Source organism: Mustela lutreola, chromosome 18 (assembly GCF_030435805.1).
Source record: "Mustela lutreola isolate mMusLut2 chromosome 18, mMusLut2.pri, whole genome shotgun sequence".
Classification (NCBI taxonomy): Eukaryota; Metazoa; Chordata; class Mammalia; order Carnivora; family Mustelidae; genus Mustela; species Mustela lutreola.
This window is the reverse complement of record NC_081307.1, coordinates 2,408,921-2,426,917: the sequence shown is the minus strand read 5'-3', so window position 1 is coordinate 2,426,917 and position 17,997 is coordinate 2,408,921. Positions and strand designations below refer to the sequence as shown.

The window sequence follows — 17,997 nt, the reverse complement described above, 5'->3', positions numbered from 1 at the left end:
TGGAATAAGGTTGCCAGACTTAGCAAATAAAAATACAGAAAACTCAGCTAAATGTGAAGTGCAGATAAATTATAATATTTAGCACAAATATCTCTCATGCCAAGTTTGGGGACATATTTAAGTCATTCATTGTTTATCTGAACTTAACATTTAACTTGGCATCCTGAATTTGATCTGACAGCCTACAGCATTCAGCAAGTAACAGTCCACCTTATTCCCAGCCTTAAGATCAATGGAGTAAATTATACTTGTAGAGGGTTAAGTTAAATAATGTACAGAAGTGCTCAGTTCACAGTCCAGTGCACAGTAGCACTCAATAAATGTCAAATATATAGAAGACCTTCTTCCAGTTGTCACACATCTAACGTGGCATCCTAAAACAGATAGGGCTCTAGCACTAAAATGTTGTTAGACATTCATTTGGAGTTCTGTGCCAAATTCTAAGATCCTTGAGTGAAGAGTATACTAGTCTGAGTGGTCAGAAACTTTGTACTCTTGTGTTTTAAAATTTGGGGAGGAAGAATTATATAGCCCAGGCTAGTTTGGATACACAGGTGGAAATAGGAAGTGAACGCCTATATTTTTTAAAGAAATCAACGGTCAAGGAAAAAATTATAAAGACTTTAGAGTCTAACTGCCTATGATTCCATTTTGAGATCTGCCACTTAATAGCACTTAAAGCCTATGCACTCTATTTCCCTTCTCTGTAAAATGGGAATAATACCTGTGGGTAGTGGTAAATGATGATGTAGGTTATTTATAACCCTAGGAACAGGTCTTGGCACTTGTTAACCACTCAGTAAATCTTAGTTTGTTGGCATAATTTGTCCGTGATGCCAAACTGCCTGTTTGTTTCAGAATAAGTGATTCTCCCAATGCCCAGCGTATGTTTGCCATGGGATATTGATTGGCTAAGGGGCATGGAATGAATAGATTTAGATATCTAAATTCAGATGTTCTATAAAATCTGAGGAGGGCAGAAGTAGACTGCATGTAAGAAAAGTAGTTCTTTTTATTTACGTGTCACTTAGCCAGTGTACAAATGGTTTCATATCATCTCCACAATTCTGTGAGGTAGGTGTTTTACTGTCTGCAGATGAAGAAAGCAGAGGGTTAGTGTTAGTGGCCAAAAGTCATAACAGGTGATCCAAGAGGCAGGTTTGGTACGAGTCTATTGGTTTCTAGTTCATTGTTCTTTTTTCTACATTTACTGATTCCTGTCATAATTGCTGTATTAGGATTATCAGCATTGAGGTCTTTGTCTTCTCAATTTTTTTTTTTTTAACGTTTGCTGTGGTTGAGACAATTTATGAGGCACTGTGAAGACAAAAGAGAGGCAGTAGACTTGATTACATGTGCAAGAAGTTTAAAATTTATTATCATCTAGTTTTCAGTTGAAATGATGCATACATGCTATGGTAAACATTCAAATAGTGTAGGTTATCCATTGAAAATTCTCTCTCTGTCCCCATTTCCCCAATCGCCCTCTCCAGAGGCAATCACCGTCAGTGGTTTCTTCTGTATTTCATAAAGGTTCTTTGTAAACATTATGTTTATATATTTATATTTATATACATGTACACTGCTTTATACCTTTATTCTTTTAACGATATATTGTAATGTATCTACTTCATTTTTAGTTTAAATGACTTTAAATACTAATGGGTGACAGTATATCTCTGGTTCTATTGTTAAAACTGTCTTATCCAATTTTTTATTTGTGTTTGAGGCATGTAAAAATGGGCCACCCTTCTCCCGTAATTTAGGAAGATCACCTGATACATCCCAGATCTGCCACTGCCATTACCTCAGTCTCCAGGTCACATCATCTCTAACCAGATGCCACCAGTCTTTCTGCTACTTCCCTTGCTCTCTTCTAGTTCTTTCTCCACACAGAAACCAGGATGACCTGTAAGAACATGAACTAGAGCAGGTCTCTCCTCCATGGTTGCCCAGCACACACAGAAGTTCTTTGTTTTCTGGTCAAAAAACCCTATGTGACCTGTCTACCTATTTGCCCTTGCAACAGGCCTTCAGACTCACCATGCTCAGTTACACCAAGGAGCTACTTACCGATCTTCCCTTTATCTTTGTGAAGCTGCTCTTTGTCACTCATTAAATTTCCTTGCATAAAAGTTTTCTTGTCCATCCTGTTGAAAGCTAGTCTTTTAATATCTTATGGTAATTATCTAGAAGTGTACCAGAAAATGACAGAATCATCTTGCTGTTTGTGTTTTCTTATTCCTTTATTGTCTGTTTCCACCCCACTCTATCTAAGTTCTTTGCTTGTGTTTTTCACCACTGAACTTTCAGTGCCTATATTAATACTTGACAACCTGATAAGTAGTAGAGACTCAGTAAATATTTGACTGAATATATGAATGAATGAGTGAATAGTTTTAAGAGATTTGTTTAGACTATATTGTTACAAGTGTTGCAACTGTTTACTGTACTATTGATGTTACATAGGAATTAACGTGTTCTGGTAGTGAAGAAGGAAACTATACTATTTTGTATACTTATACTGTATATTATACTATTATAGAAAATTATCGGTAGTTATAAAAAATAGTTTAAAAAAGTTACTTAAAAATTTCCTCTGACATATTAGCATATGTTATGATAAAATATTTGTTGTAGTTATTGTACAATAGAGTGATACAATAAATATGAATTATGTGACCTGTGCCATTTGAAACAGTTTATGAAGATTCAGTGATGTTGAAGATAATTTGAACTACCATCAATTCATGTTGTCTGTGATAAGTTTTAGGTGTACAACATAATGATTTGATATTTCTATATATTATAAAATGATCACCTTACATAGTTATTGAACATTTTTTTTCCTTGTGATGGTGAATTTTAACTTAATCCACTCTCTTAACAATTTTCAAATATGCAGTAGAGTATGAACTATATTCACCATGCTGCACATTACATCCCCATAACTTATTTTTGTAACTGGAAGTTAGTACCTTTTGACCCCTTCACCCATTTTATTCACCTCTCAATCTGGCAACCATCAGTCTATTCTATGTATCTACAAACTTGCATTTTTGGTTTGTTGTTTTTGTTTTAGATTCCACATATATGTGATATCATACAGTATTTGCCCTTCTCTGTTTGACTTGTTTCATCTAGCATAATGCCCTCGAGGTCCATCCATATTGTATCAGATAGCAAGATTTCACTCTTTTATGGCTGAATAATATTTCATCATATATACGCCACACCTTATCCATTCATCTGTCAGTGGATACCTAGGTTGTTTCCGTATCTTAGTGATTGTAAATAATGCTGCAGTAATCAGGGGGCTGTGTATATCTTTTTGAATTAGTACTTTTTATTTTCTTTGGATAAATGCCAGGAACTGGAATTACAGGATCATATGATATCTCTAGTTTTAATATTTTTGAGGAACCTCTCTGATGTTCTCCATAGTGACTGCACCGATATACATTCCCACCAACAATGCACTAGGGTTCCTTTTACTCTGCATCCTTGTCAGCATTTGTTCTCTCTTGTCTTTTTGATACTAGCCATTTTAACAGGTGTGAGGTGATAATTCATTGTGGTTTTTATTTACATTTCCCTGATAATTAGTGCTATTGAGCATCTTTTCATGTACCTGTTGGCCATCTCTTTGGTAGGGGGATGTCTATTCAGGTCCTCTTTGGAAAAATGCCTATTTAGATCCTCTGCCCATATTTTAATTGGATTTTTTTCTGCTGTTGAGTTATGTATATTATATTTTACATATTAAACCCTAATCACATATATGATTTGCAAATATTTTTTTCCCATTCAGTAGGTTGCCTTTTTATTTTGTTGATGATTCCTTTGCTCTGCAGAAGCTTTTTAGTTTGATACAGTCCCACTTAACTAATTGCAACTCTTTGCTCCTTTGCAAAGGCAAAACCATCATTACCAATACTGGCATAAAAGAACTTACTCTCTATGTCTTCTTCTAGGAGTTTTATGATTTTAGGCCTTACATTCAAGTTTGTAATCCTTTTTGTGTTAAAATTTATGTATGGTATAAGATAGTGGTCCAGTTTCATTCCTTTGCATGTAGCAGTCCAATTTTCCCAACACAATTTATTGATTAGACTGTACTTTCTCCATTTCAGATTTTTGGCTTCTTTGTCATAAATTAATAGATCATATATATGTGGATTTTTTCCTGGGCTTTCTATTCCATTGATCTGTGAAATCTGTTTTCATGCCAGGATCATGCTGCTTAGTTATTGTAGTTAGTTGTTGTAACATAGTTTGAAATCAGAGAGTATGATGCCTCCAACTTTGTTCTTCTTTCTCGATTGTTTTGGCTGTTTGAGGTCTTTTGTGGTTCTTTCCATCTTTTAGAATTGTTTGTTCTATTTCTTTAAAAATACCATTGGAATTTTTATTTGGATTGCACTAAAGTGGAAGACTGCTTTGGATACAATGGACATTTTAATGGTATTCTTCCAGTCCCTGAACACATAATATCTTAACATTTATTTGTATCTTCTATAGTTTCTTTCATTAATATCTTACAGTTTTCACTGTATAGGTCTTTTACCTTCTTGGTGAAATTTACTACTAGGTATTAGATTCTTTTTGATGTAATTATAAAGTAGAATTATTTTAATTTCTCTTTCTGATTCTTTGTTATTAGTGTTAGAAACACTACAGTTTTTCATATATTGACTTTGTATCCTGCAGCTTTATTGAACCCTTTTATTAGATCCACTACTTTTTTTTGATGGAGTCTTCAGGGTTTTTTATATGTAATACCATGTCATCTGCAAATAATCATTTTACTTACTTTTTTATTTCCTCAACTTGAATGCCTTTTATTTCTTTTTCTTACCTAATTGCTCTAGCTGGGACTTCCAGTACTGTTGTCAATAAAAGTGGCAAGTTTAAGTATCTTTGTCTTGTTCCTGACTTGAGGAAAAGTTTTGAGCCTTTTCACTGCTGAGTAGTATGTTAGTTGTGCACTTGTCATATATGGCCTTTATTTTGTTAGGGGATCTATTTACAGTTTTAGAAAGTGAGAAAAAAATTCTAGTTAAAATTGTTGCTTAAAAAGGAACTTAGTGGGGCACCTGGGTGGCTCAGTGGATTAAGCCGCTACCTTTGGCTCAGGTCATGATCTCAGTGTCCTGGGATTGAGCCCCGCATCGGGCCCTCTGCTCAGCGGGGAGCCTGCTTCCCCCTCTGTCTCTGCCTGCCTCTCTGCCTACTTGTGATCTCTCTCTCTGTCAAATAAAATAAATAAAATCTTAAAAAAAAAAAAAAGGAACTTAGTACAGATATTGAACCATTATATTGTGTACCTAAAACTAATCTATTGTTATATGACAATTATACCTCTATTTTTAAAAAAGAAACTTAATAGCTATTTACTATTTGAATTTTTGCATTTGCAATAGTGTCATTCATACTAGCATATTTAAGAACTTTTCCCTAAGACATAGTAGCTAATCAAATGGAAAGCAATTGTAAGGTGTAGTAAAGGCTCTTTAGGGGAAATGTGCTCTGTGTAAATTCTCATAACACCTTACTGACCAACCCATCCCTCAAAATGAATGAATGAAAATACGTGTGTGTATGTATTTGTTTGGAGTATTGCATTAGTAGAAATGTTAATTGGGAATTATAGTTTTATTTATTTTCATGTTTGGTTTAGTGGTACCTCCAGAACTGCTCACCAAATCTTTTGTGTGCCTGTTTGGTATTATCTTTGGCTACGTTTCTTTTCCCTTCAGTAAAAATGAAGGAATGGTGGTTTCTATTTTAGCTCATAAAGATACATTTGACAACAGGCAATCATGCAAGCCCCATGTTCCCCTCTACCCCCTTAGAGAATCAACTCTCTCTCTCTCTGTCAAATAAATGAGTAAAATCTTTAAAAAGTTAATGTCAGTCAGATATATGCTCACCCCCACACTTTAAATCCTTAGATCCAGAGATTGGAGCTGTTTTCCTTCTATAAAATTTTTACTTAAAGAAAATACATTCAATATCACATCAGATTATTAGATACTGTGGGTGTAAAAGCATCTTGCACATTGTAAATAGGAAGCAAAGTTAGACTGTCTTAGCTGACTAATTCTCCATTAGGTAAAGCTCAGTGAGGTTTAGCATCACATTTTGTCACCCTCACATAAGAGGCCCCTGAAGGCAGAATGTATTTGTCTGCACCTAGCATAATGTCACTCCAGCCAACACAATGCTCTAAAAAATGTTTATGTGATGAATTACACATATTATACCTCTGAGGTATACACATAGTATACCTCAGATTCTCATTCAATAACAAAAGCATTTTTAAATTAGTTTTCTGTTGTCTGTTTTGGGTTTTTGCTGGCACATCTACCCAATTGCGTCAGACAGATAATGGTTTGGTTTTTCTGCCATTGCTGGCTGGGTTTGTTAAGTGCACCACAACAGAAAGTTCAAGTTAATTGTCCAAGACATAGATTTCAATTCTGTTTACTGGTGGCTGGATTCAAAAAACAGATCTAACTACAGATATGGGGAAAAAAACAAAATAAGTTACTTTATATTGAGCATGCTTCTGTCACCCTGAGTGAGAACTAGAGATGAATGTTTATGATGTTGCTTGTAAATATATGTTCTTTAATGCAGTACTCTTTAAACTTTGGTAAATGAAAATTGTCTAGTGGGTTCAGGAACACAGTGACTTAAAGGGGATTAATCGTGAGAAACTCATCTTTAGTACTTTCTCCCTAAGACGGATCTGCCCTATGAATGCTCTGTGGTCCAAGCTTCAGGCTGTTTATTCTGTGCCTCTACTTGACAGTTGCCACTTAAAAAAAGGAGGGGGGTATAGCTCTTACCATAATCTTATTTGGTACATTGAATACACGTAGAATCCTGCAGGAATAGAAGGGGCAAACAAAAAATCCATTCGAAAGACTGATTTTAGGGAAACTTCTAATGTGGAGGGTAATGCAGTTTTTCAGTATTATTCTAAGGCATAGAAAAGAAAATAAAAATAGAACACCATTGCTTTGACCTATTTTTTGAGTTTCTCTAAACAATTTGAAATTTATTTAATTACGAGTTTTATCATTCGTTTTAAAATAACGTCTTTTCAAACATGGTCTCTCTTTGATAATAACATCCAGAGTAATGCATATTTAATTTTGTACTTAAAAGTCTGCTTAATCTGAATATCTGCATGATATTTGCCTTGGAAAAGATAGCCCTAGTGTAAATGGTGTTAATGGTGTCATAATTCTTCCTGGGTACAAATTTCGCTGTGGTTACTGTCTCACTAAAGGAAATTGGAAGCAATCCAATTTATCTTTTGTACTTTTTATAATAATTGAAAGAACACATAGAGGAAAAAAATCATTGGAGTTTAGAGATGATTGAACTAAAATACATGAATATCGTAGATTGCAAAATGTGCCTCTCTGTGAGGAAGGGGTGGCAGGAAGGGAGAAGGAGGAAGAGAGAGAGAGAGAGAAACTCAGGTTACACAACGCATGGTAATGGGAAAACTTCAGAGAACCATGTGTGGGCTGTCAGCAATGGTGTTGAGCTGTGAATAAAATTGCATTTTATCATCTCAATGAGAAGCAATCAAAAGTTAGGAACAAAGACTTAAAAGTAAATTTAGACCAAGAAACCTTAATCTCTGTAATTTAAGCAATTTACTTTTGCTTTCTCATTCTTAAAATTTAATGAACTTCAAATTTGAAGAATCCTTCTGTCCTGTTTAATCTCAGTGGAGGCATTTGACTGTTGTCTAGCTCCTGGGTTAAACTGCAGGAATTTCACTTAAATAAATATTTGGTAAGAACACCTGCGTGGCTCAGTCAGGTAAGTGCCTGCCTTCGTCCTGGTCAAGGGGGTCCTGGGATCCTTGCTCCACAGGGAGCCTGCTTCTCCTCCTGCCTGCTGCTCCCCCTCCTTGTGTATGCTCTCTCTTTCTCACTCCGACAAATAATAAAGTCTTTAGAAAAAATTAAATTGTTGGTAAATTTGCAAAGTGGTTTTTAACAAGTTCATATAAAAGTCAGGAGTAGAGCATTTAGAAGTATTTATATATTTTCTCTACTGGGAATCTGATCAGTAGATATGGGATGAGAAGATCTGGGATGGAGCTCAATAATCAATATTTTTTTTTAAATTCTTTGACCGATTTTGAAAGCCACTTAGGTAAGAGATTATGTTTTATCTAGGGACCGACTCTGGAAATATTTCTGAAAATCAGCCTTTCTTTACTTAGATATCTGTCTTACATTTGTACGTTTGTACATTAGTTTCCTAGGGCTGCTATAACGAAGTAACACAAACTTGGTGTCTTAAAACAACAGAAATTTATCTTCTCATAACTTTGGAAACCAGAAGTCTGAAATCAAGTTGTCAACATGCTGTACTCCTCCTGGAATGTCTAGGAGAGAGTCACTTCCTCTTCTAGGTGACGGTGCTGGTTAGCATTCCTTCCCTTGTGCCTGTGTCCATTTGCTGTGTTCATCTTCACATTGCCCTCGCTGCTTCTGTCTTTCTGAAATCTCCCTCTTCCATCTTCTACAGACACCACCCAGCGCAGATCCCCTCCCCACCTCAAGATCATTAACTTAATCACATTTTCAGTCTTTCTGCTAGATACAGAAATGTTTACAGGTTCCAGGGATTAGGACCTGGACATCATCTAAGGGTCCATTAATTAGCCCACCACAATTGTTTATCACCTCACAGCGTATAATACGTATGGGTCACTGTGGTCTTTGAAGGTTGATTTATCCCTAGCTGTCAGTTCATAGCCACTGGGATCTAACAGCCTTTCATGACAATGTTTGCCTACAGACTTTGCTTTCTTGGAGCTAGGTCAAATAACCCCTCACAAAGCCAGGGATAAATTATTTTCCCAAGCTATAGTCTACATCTCCAGTTTCAGCCATTTATATGGCAGATAGCTTTACTTTTAAGTGGACTGAGACTATAGGATCAGTGGCAAACCGTCAGTCATGGTCACCAAACAAAGGCATTTCAAGCCTGTGTCCTAGCAACAGTGACTTTTGTTGAAAGCTCATCCTTTAGAATATTAGAGTGACCACCATTATTGAATGTATTCTGAGAGAGGCCTTGTTACCTTTTCACATGGGTCTTGACAAGCCGGGCATTTACGGTACTATAAAGTTTGGTCTTAGGAGGAGAGAATGTAGTTAGTTTTAGTTAGTTGATAAGAGAGAATATAGTTAGTTGAATGAATTTAGTCAATTGATTGTTGAGAAATGTGATTTCTGAGTCAGAGTTTGTGGAAAATAACTATAGGACCTTGAAAGAAGTTAATTACACTGGACTTCATTTTCCTTAATCTATAAAAGGAAGAATTTGTTTGATGATCTCTAAGGCCTCTGTCAGCTCTGAAATCTCATTTTGTTGTTTCTTGAGTGGAAATTTGAGAGTTTTACAAATCATCCCAAAAACATTATTACTAAGAGACTTATCCTTATGCCATTAGTAGGCAGATACAAATATGACTTTGACTTGGAACTTTCTCGATTGTGTAATAGGAATATAATGGTATTTGGATGAAATAGTTGATAGAAGAATTCTGCTAGTCCCAGGATTCTGACTTGGCTATATTTTATATTACTGTAAATCACTTTTATGTAGGCTTTATGTATGGTATTTCACACTCAAAAAATTACTTCATACTGATACAGTTTACTAAGATTGAGAATACATTCCCACTTTTAGGTCTTCATGCCTTAGTTCCTTTTTACTGAGTTTGTGGTGCTTTGAAAACATCCAAGTGTGTCTGACATGCGCATCTAATGTTCACGAGAGTTCACAGGAGCTGAAGATAAACCCTCAGGCTCACCCGCATTTAAGTGAAGATAAGGTGTGAGTAACAGGTATTATGCAGAGAGGAGAAAATGCAGGGGACTGTATTGTGTCACAGAAAATAAGGAAGAACATATTTGAGAGTATCCAGTGCTGCAGATGGGCAAAGTGACACAGGAACACTGAAAAGTGGCCTTGAATATAACATGAAAGAAGCAGGTGCACTTATTGTGATCCGTTTTTAATGGAGGAACAGCAAGGAAAGCAGGATTGCCTGATTTGAAGAGAAGACATTAAATGGAAATATTATAGAAACTTCTCTCAGAATTTGGCTAAAATAGGGGCTGAGGACAAAGGGTGATAACAAAATTACAGAAGTGGGGTTTAGGGAGACTTGTACATGTTTGACAGCTGATAGAAAGGAGCTAATAAAAGAGGAGACGTCACCACAGAAAGGGAAGGTATCAGGACCAATTTTAGAGGTTTAGCCTGGTAGAGTCACGATACCCCTTCCCATACCATCAGAAAGGCAGAGAAAATAGATGCCCTTGCCAGATATATTTTAGGAAAGATGGCAAAAAATTAAATGAGACTCATGAATGAAGTCTCTCCTGAAGTTTGAGATGCTAAATATTCAGTGACAATAATTTATGCTCTTGTTTAATTTAGTTTTCACTATCAGTGCTGAACGGGTCACATATAAATAGGGGAGACTGTAAAGCTCAGGAGGATTACACTAGTGACTAAGGCAGTGCTACCCCTTCTTTAATACATACCCCAACTTCCTTGACTTCAGGGCTGGGCCCAGTCATTATACCTCATCTTCCAGCCACATGGATTAGTCCATGGGGAGGACAGGTGATCTAAATCACACCAATTAGAATCTTTTCAAATTGGAGTTAGGGAAAAGAATTGTTTTCTCTTGTTGAGAGACATAAATGATGTAATGGGTATTGCTTGTTATAGAAATGTTTCTTGTGTAGTAAAGGAACAAGGAGTGGAGATGTTTGGGATGGAAAGAGAATAGTTGAGAAGCAAGGAGGAGAGTTTTAAGTGCCTGTGTCCCTGAGGCCAGCTCCATTCATGTTTTTATGATTTGGCTGCATAAACCGTTAGGTGTTAGGGTTTCTTTTTTAGGTACAACAGAGAGGCAGTGGGATAAAGAAGTTGAAGATACTAATAATAAGACTTTTTGATGTGATAAAGCATGGACGAGAATGAAAGGAATGACTGTGGGCTTAAAGACAAATCAGTTCTTAACTAAGCTGAGTGGATAGAAGGATAGGAAATTGTGATGAAGGATATATAAGTTTTAGTTGCATTTCCAAAACCCATTTTCCTTTTTTTTTTTTTTTTAAGAAAAACAGTGTGTCATTATAAAGCACCAGAAAGATTCAAGAAAATCCCTTTGTAATTTTGCAATTGAAAATGATAAGGTTAACATCTACTTTTTAGATTTGTCATGTTATAATATATACATTGGGAGAGGATTACAGTATGGCAAGTTTGTTGAATTTTACAGAATACTTTTATTTACTTTTATATACTTTTTTATATACTTTTACTTTTATATACTTTATAAAAGTTTTTTATTGCATGATATGCATCTGAGCAAGAATTTTCTATTTTGGAACTCAGTACCTTGTTAAGTAAAATATTCTCATGGGCAAAAAAATTTGAAAAAACTTGTTCTAGGACAGAATTGAATGTATTAGAAAATATTTAGATGCTTAGCTATCACTGTCAAGTATATCTACTTTATGAATACATTTTTAAAATTTTACTACATCATTAAATTATTCTAGGTAATTTTGAGTATGGTAGTATATAAAGAACCTTTAATGATCTCTTTTCAACCGCAGTTTCTCACTTAACTCTTACTTGTGGGTTTAAAATGCTCATACAAGTCATGGAGCCCATTAAAAAGACATTTATCCAGCAAGAGTCTCCCAAGGCTTGTTAGATGTCTGCTCTCTCTGCGCTTCCAAATAAGTGCAGCCTCATGATACATTTAAACAATAGGTTGTTGTAGTTCTTCAGTAAATCTGAGTTCCTCAAAAAGAACATTTAATTTACAGCATGGTCTTTGTGCCTCGGTTTACCCCTTATTTTAATTTGATGTTCTATCAGTTTTTGTATTTGAGGATACATTTTACCATGTCCTGTTAATTATGAAATGCCTCCTAATTTTTATTCGTTTCATAATTATCTGGTATTTAAATTTACTATTGTAGGGGCCCCTGGGTGGCTCACTGGGTTAAACTTACTATTGTAGCCACCCTGCAGAATTCCCACAGAGTTTGTGAAAATACTGGCTAAGGGTACATGAATTAAATCTTAAGTAATATAAAATCAGTAACCTAAATATATTTGTACTGAATCTTTGGTGACTTGAATTTCTCCAAGTCCTTCTTTGAAGGAAAACATTCCAACATCATTATAATGTTAAGATGCACATATCCTTTTCTTCAGTATGTGTTGTGTTGGTTTTATAGCTTAGAGATACGTTTGTGTTTTCTTTTACATCTTACACAAAATTAAGAAAGCACAAATGGGGGGCGCCTGGGTGGCTCAGTGGGTAAAGCCACTGCCTTCGGCTCAGGTCATTATCTCAGGGTCCTGGGATCGAGTCCCCCATCGGGCTCTCTGCTCAGCGGGGAGCCTGCTTCCTCCTCTCTTTCTCTCTGCCTGCCTCTCTGCCTACTGGTGATCTCTCTCTCTGTCAAATAAATAAATAAATAATCTTTTAAAAAATAATAATAATTTAAAAAAAAAGAAAGCACAGATGGGAGTAGCATTTTCTTGGGTGGTTGTCATAGTGGAACAACTTGATTGCAAGGATCTGATCTTATCTGGGAGAATCAGAGAATCGGGCTGACTGTCATTATCATTACCAAAGCTCTAAAGAAGTTTTCTGTCTTCCCTCTCCACCACTTCAAGCGTACCAGGGTAACACTCACTAATGTAAAGCACAATTATGAAGTTAGACTGATAAAAACTCCATAAGTCGTTGGTATAGAAACTCTGAAATTATTCTGAGACACTTTTCCATACCCTAGGTTCAGTCCCTCTCATGTGTATCTTGTTCATTAAAATGTTATGAAAACAGTTAAATTTATTACATCAATGAAAAAAGTTGGCATACTTCAGTACCCAAACTAGTGAAACTATAAGACCATATTTTGAATAAGAAAAATAGAGTACATGGTCTAATTTTAATCATATCCTAATATTTTACTGTGGTAAAATGTAACACAGTATTGTGTGTCTTACTTATAAATGCCATTTTTTACTTTGTGCAAAATCTGTTTCACCAAATGCTGTTTACCCTGGGCTTATTTGCTTCACCTGTGTGTTCCTTACTTTCAGAGCCAACAGGGTGACTAACAAGGGGCTTAGGAATTGGTTGCTAACTCGGTCTAGCCTTTTGGCTTTGGTCATTTGCTGAATTAAAAATACTGAACAGAGGGGCACCTGGGTGGTTCAGTGGGTTAAAACCTCGGGCCTTAGGCTTGGGTCATGATCTCAGGGTCCTGGAGCCCTGCATCAGGCTCCCTGCTCAGCAGGGAACCTACTCCCCCCGCCTCCACCTGCCTCCCTGCCTACTTGTGATCTCTCTCTCTGTCAAATAAATAAATAAAATCTTTAAAAAAATAAATAAATAAAAATATTGAACAGAATGAAAAAAATAATTCCATCTTGTTTTCTCTCTTTACAGGCGCTGTACAACTCTATTAAGAATGAGAAGCTAGAATGGGCAGTGTGAGTATGCTGGCTGTCAGCTTTTTAATACATGATTTACTTGTTTTTTTCTTACTGTCTTTCTTTATGCTTTAGAGGTGATCTTAGAGAAGGATTAAATATGCATGGCCAGTTCTCATTTCAGACCAGTGTCTAACATTGTATAAAACCTTAAGTAAACCCTGAGTATCCCATGTCCTTTTCTGTTTGCTTTTAGTCTAGTTGCCTTGCCTAGAGACAATTAACTTTTTAATGTATCCTTTTAAAAAATAGCTTTCAAAAAGAAAAGCTGATAAATCACCTATAATCCAGAATCTAATACAAATGATTTTGGTACCATCTACTTGTTTTAATTCCCTCTTGCCTATCATCGTAGATCAAGGTTTTCCAAATTTGTATCCAATGTCCCTAATTATACTAAGATACTGAAAAACTTGAAAAATGATAGATTAAATAACCAAAAAAAATATTTTTAACTGCAAAACTTTCAGGAGTTTGTCCAATGCCAATATCCAAGAAAGGAATCAAATTCGCAATGTTTTCTGAACCTTTTCAACAGTATAATGTACTGTGTTTCAAGGTACATACTTTGGGAGATAATATTACAGATAAATTATATCTAACCCTATGTAGACCAACAGTACTACTCATGCTGAACTTTCTCTGATCTTTCTTTCACTGCAGCAGTTAGGAATTTAACTTAAAATTATTGTTAACTAAAGTTATCTATAAATTAGGTCAAAATGTTTTTTAAATAGAACTACATGTGAATTTTATTTTTGGTTTCCACTGATATTAAGCATTCATAAATATTTTTCTACCATGTGACCTTACATAGCAGTCTGCATGAACTTAGGTTTATATAATCAGAACTTAGGGGATAAATCTTATTCCTTCATATGTACACTGGAAAAAAGAGGTTTAGCAATTGACTGCATATATCTCACAGATAACAGGTTAGAATGAATTTTTTTAAAAGTACTACTAAACTGTTTCCAGTAACTGTTACTTCATATAGTACTGTTTTAAATTAGGGATTCAGAGTTTAATTTGGAACTAATATTTGCAAGTATATGTGATGTGTCTATATTTATATACATCATGAGACTCAAAGTATATCATTTCAAGGAAAACTTGTTAAGATAATAAGAATTCATGGCCTACCCAAAGTAATCACTTTTGGACTTTTCTCTAATGAATGAAAGTGGGTTTCCTAGGAAAATTTCATAAATAATATACTTAGAATCTTGCTAAACTATTAAAGGCATATCCTGACCTAAGTAGAGTAACTCCTGTAGTAAAATATAATAAAAATGAAGTATAAATACATTCATACTAAGGGAGAGAATATTTTTCTTTTATTAAGCTATTTTAAAAACCAAATAAATGTACCCTTGAGGATATGTTTTGTAAATCCAAATTCTTACTTTTTTTTTCTGTTTTTTTTTTCTGGTTGTTAATTTTTTATTTTTTATAAGCATATATTTTTATCCCCAGGGGTACAGGTCTGTGAATCGCCAGGTTTACACACTTCACAGCACTCAGCAAAGCACATACCCTCCCCAATGTCCATAACCCCACCCCCCTTTCCCAACCCCCCTCCACCCAGCAACGCTCGGTTTGTTTTGTGAGATTAAGAGTCACTTAGGGCTTGTCTCCCTCCAAATCCCATCTTGTTTCATTGATTCATCTCCTACCCACTTAAGCCCCCATGTTGCATCACCACTTCCTCATATCAGGGAGAGCATATGATAGTTGTCTTTCTCCCCTTGACTTATTTCGCTAAGCAGGATACCCTCTACTTCCATCCATGTTGTCGCAAATGGCAAGATTTCATTTCTTTTGATGGCTGCATAGTATTCCATTGTGTATATATATCACATCTTCTTGATCCATTCATCTGTTGATGGACATCTAGGTTCTTTCCATAGTCTGGCTATTGTGGACATTCCTGCTATAAACATTCGGGTGCATGTACCCCTTCGGATCACTACGTTTGTATCTTTAGGGTAAATACCCAGTAGTGGAATTGCTGGGTCATAGGGCAGTTCTATTTTCAACATATTGAGGAACCTCCATGCTGTTTTCCAGAGTGGTTGCACCAGCTTGCATTCCCACCAACAGTGTAGGAGGGTTCCCCTTTCTCCGCATGCTCGCCAGCATCTGTCATTTCCTGACTTGTTGATTTAAGCCATTCAGACTGGTGTGAGGTGGTATGTCATTGTGGTTTTGATTTGTATTTCCCTGATACCTAGTGATATGGTGCACTTTTTCATGTGTCTGTTGGCCATCTGGATGTGTTCTTTGCAGAAATGTCTGTTCAGATCCTCTGCCCATTTTTTGATTGGATTATTTGTTCTTTGGGTGTTGAGTTTGCTAAGTTCTTTGTAGATTTTGGACACTAACCTTTATCTGATATATCGTTTGCAAATATCTTCTCCCATTCTGTCAGTTGTCTTTTGATTTTGTTAACTGTTTCCTTTGCTGTGCAAAAGCTTTTGATCTTGATGAAATCCCAATAGTTCATTTTTGCCCTTGCTTCCCTTGCCTTTGGCAATGTTTCTAGGAAGATGTTGCTGCGGCTGAGGTTGAAGAGGTTGCTGCCTGTGTTCTCCTCAAGGATTTTGATGGATTCCTTTCGCACATTGAGGTCCTTCATCCATTTTGAGTCTATTTTTGTGTGTGGTGTAAGGAAATGGTCCAATTTCATTATTCTGCATGTGGCTGTCAAATTTCCCCAACACCATTTATTGAAGAGGCTGTCTTTTTTCCAATGGACATTCTTTCCTGCTTTGTCGAAGATAAGTTGACTATAGAGTTGAGGGTCTATTTCTGGGCTCTCTATTCTGTTACATTGATCTATGTATCTGTTTTTGTGCCAGTACCATGCTGTCTTGATGATGACAGCTTTGAAATAGAACTTGAAGTCCGGAATTGTGATGCCACCAACTTTGGCTTTCTTTTTCAATATTCCTTTGGCTCTTCGAGGTCTTTTCTGGTTCCATACAAATTTTAGGATTATTTGTTCCATTTCTTTGAAAAAGATGGATGGTACTTTGATAGGAAATGCATTAAATGTGTAGATTGCTTTAGGTAGCATAGACATTTTCACAATATTTATTCTTCCAATCCAGGAGCATTGAACATTTTTCCATTTCTTTGTGTCTTCCTCAATTTATTTCATGAGTACTTTATACTTTTCTGAGTATAGATTCTTAGCCTCTTTGGTTAGGTTTATACCTAGGTTTCTTAAGGTTTGGGGTGCAATTGTAAATGGGATTGACTCCTTAATTTCTCTTTCCTCTGTCTTGTTGTTGGTGTAGAGAAATGCAACTGATTTCTGTGCATTGATTTTATATCCTGACACTTTACTGAATTCCTGACAAGCTCTAGCAGTTTTGGAGTGGAGTCTTTTGGGTTTTCCACATATAGTATTATAGTATCATATCATCTGCGAAGAGTGATAATTTGACTTCTTCTTTGCCGATTTGGATGCCTTTAATTTCCTTTTGTTGTCTGATTGCTGAGGCTAGGACTTCTAGTACTATGTTGAATAGCAGTGGTGATAATGGACATCGCTGACGTGTTCCTGACCTTAGCGGAAAAGCTTTCAGTTTTTCTCCATTGAGAATGATATTTGCGGTGGGTTTTTCATAGATGGCTTTGATAATGTTGAGTTATGTACCCGATATCCCTACACTTTGAAGAGTTTTGATCAGGAAGGGATGCTGTACTTTGTCAAATGCTTTTTCAGCATCTATTGAGATGGTTCTTGTTCTTTCTTGTATTAATGTATTGTATCACATTGATTGCTTTATGGATGTTGAACTAACCTTGCAGTCCTAGAATAAATCCCACTTGGTCGTGATTAATAATACTTTCAATGTACTGTTGGATCCTATTGGCTAGTATTTTGGTGAGAATTTTCGCATCTTTGTTCATCAAGGATATCGGTCTGTAGTTCTCTTTTTTGATGGGATCCTTGTCTGCTTTTGGGATCAAGGTGATGCTGGCCTCATAAAATGAGTTTGGAAGTTTTCCTTCCATTTCTATTTTTTGGAACAGTTTCAGGAGAATAGGAATTAGTTCTTCTTTAAATGTTTGGTAGATTTCCCCCGGGAAGCCGTCTGGCCCTGGGCTTTTGTTTGTTTGGAGATTCTTAATGACTGTTTCAATCTCCTTACTGGTTATGGGTCTGTTCAGGCTTTCTATTTCTTCCTGGTTCAGTTGTGGTAGTTTATATGTCTCTAGGAATGCATCCATTTCTTCCAGATTGTCAAATTTATTGCCGTAGAGTTGCTCATAGTATGTTCTTATAATAGTTTGTATTTCTTTGGTGTTAGTTGTGATCTCTCCTCTTTCATTCATGATTTTATTTATTTGGGTCCTTTCTCTTTTCTTTTTGATAAGTCTGGCCAGGGGTTTATCAATTTTATT

At 35.9% G+C, this 17,997-nt stretch overlaps 1 protein-coding gene across 10 annotated transcripts in view; it reads left to right on the top strand.

Moving 5' to 3' along the window:
• The window catches only part of PSD3 (pleckstrin and Sec7 domain containing 3), a 769,411-nt gene that overhangs the window by 529,749 nt on the left and 221,665 nt on the right, over positions 1-17,997 (top strand). For all 10 annotated transcript variants that reach the window (XM_059155883.1, XM_059155885.1, XM_059155884.1 and 7 more), the window contains one exon: positions 13,538-13,581. In XM_059155883.1, coding sequence (XP_059011866.1) covers positions 13,538-13,581 — 44 coding nt within the window. The remainder of the gene's footprint in view (positions 1-13,537; positions 13,582-17,997) is intronic.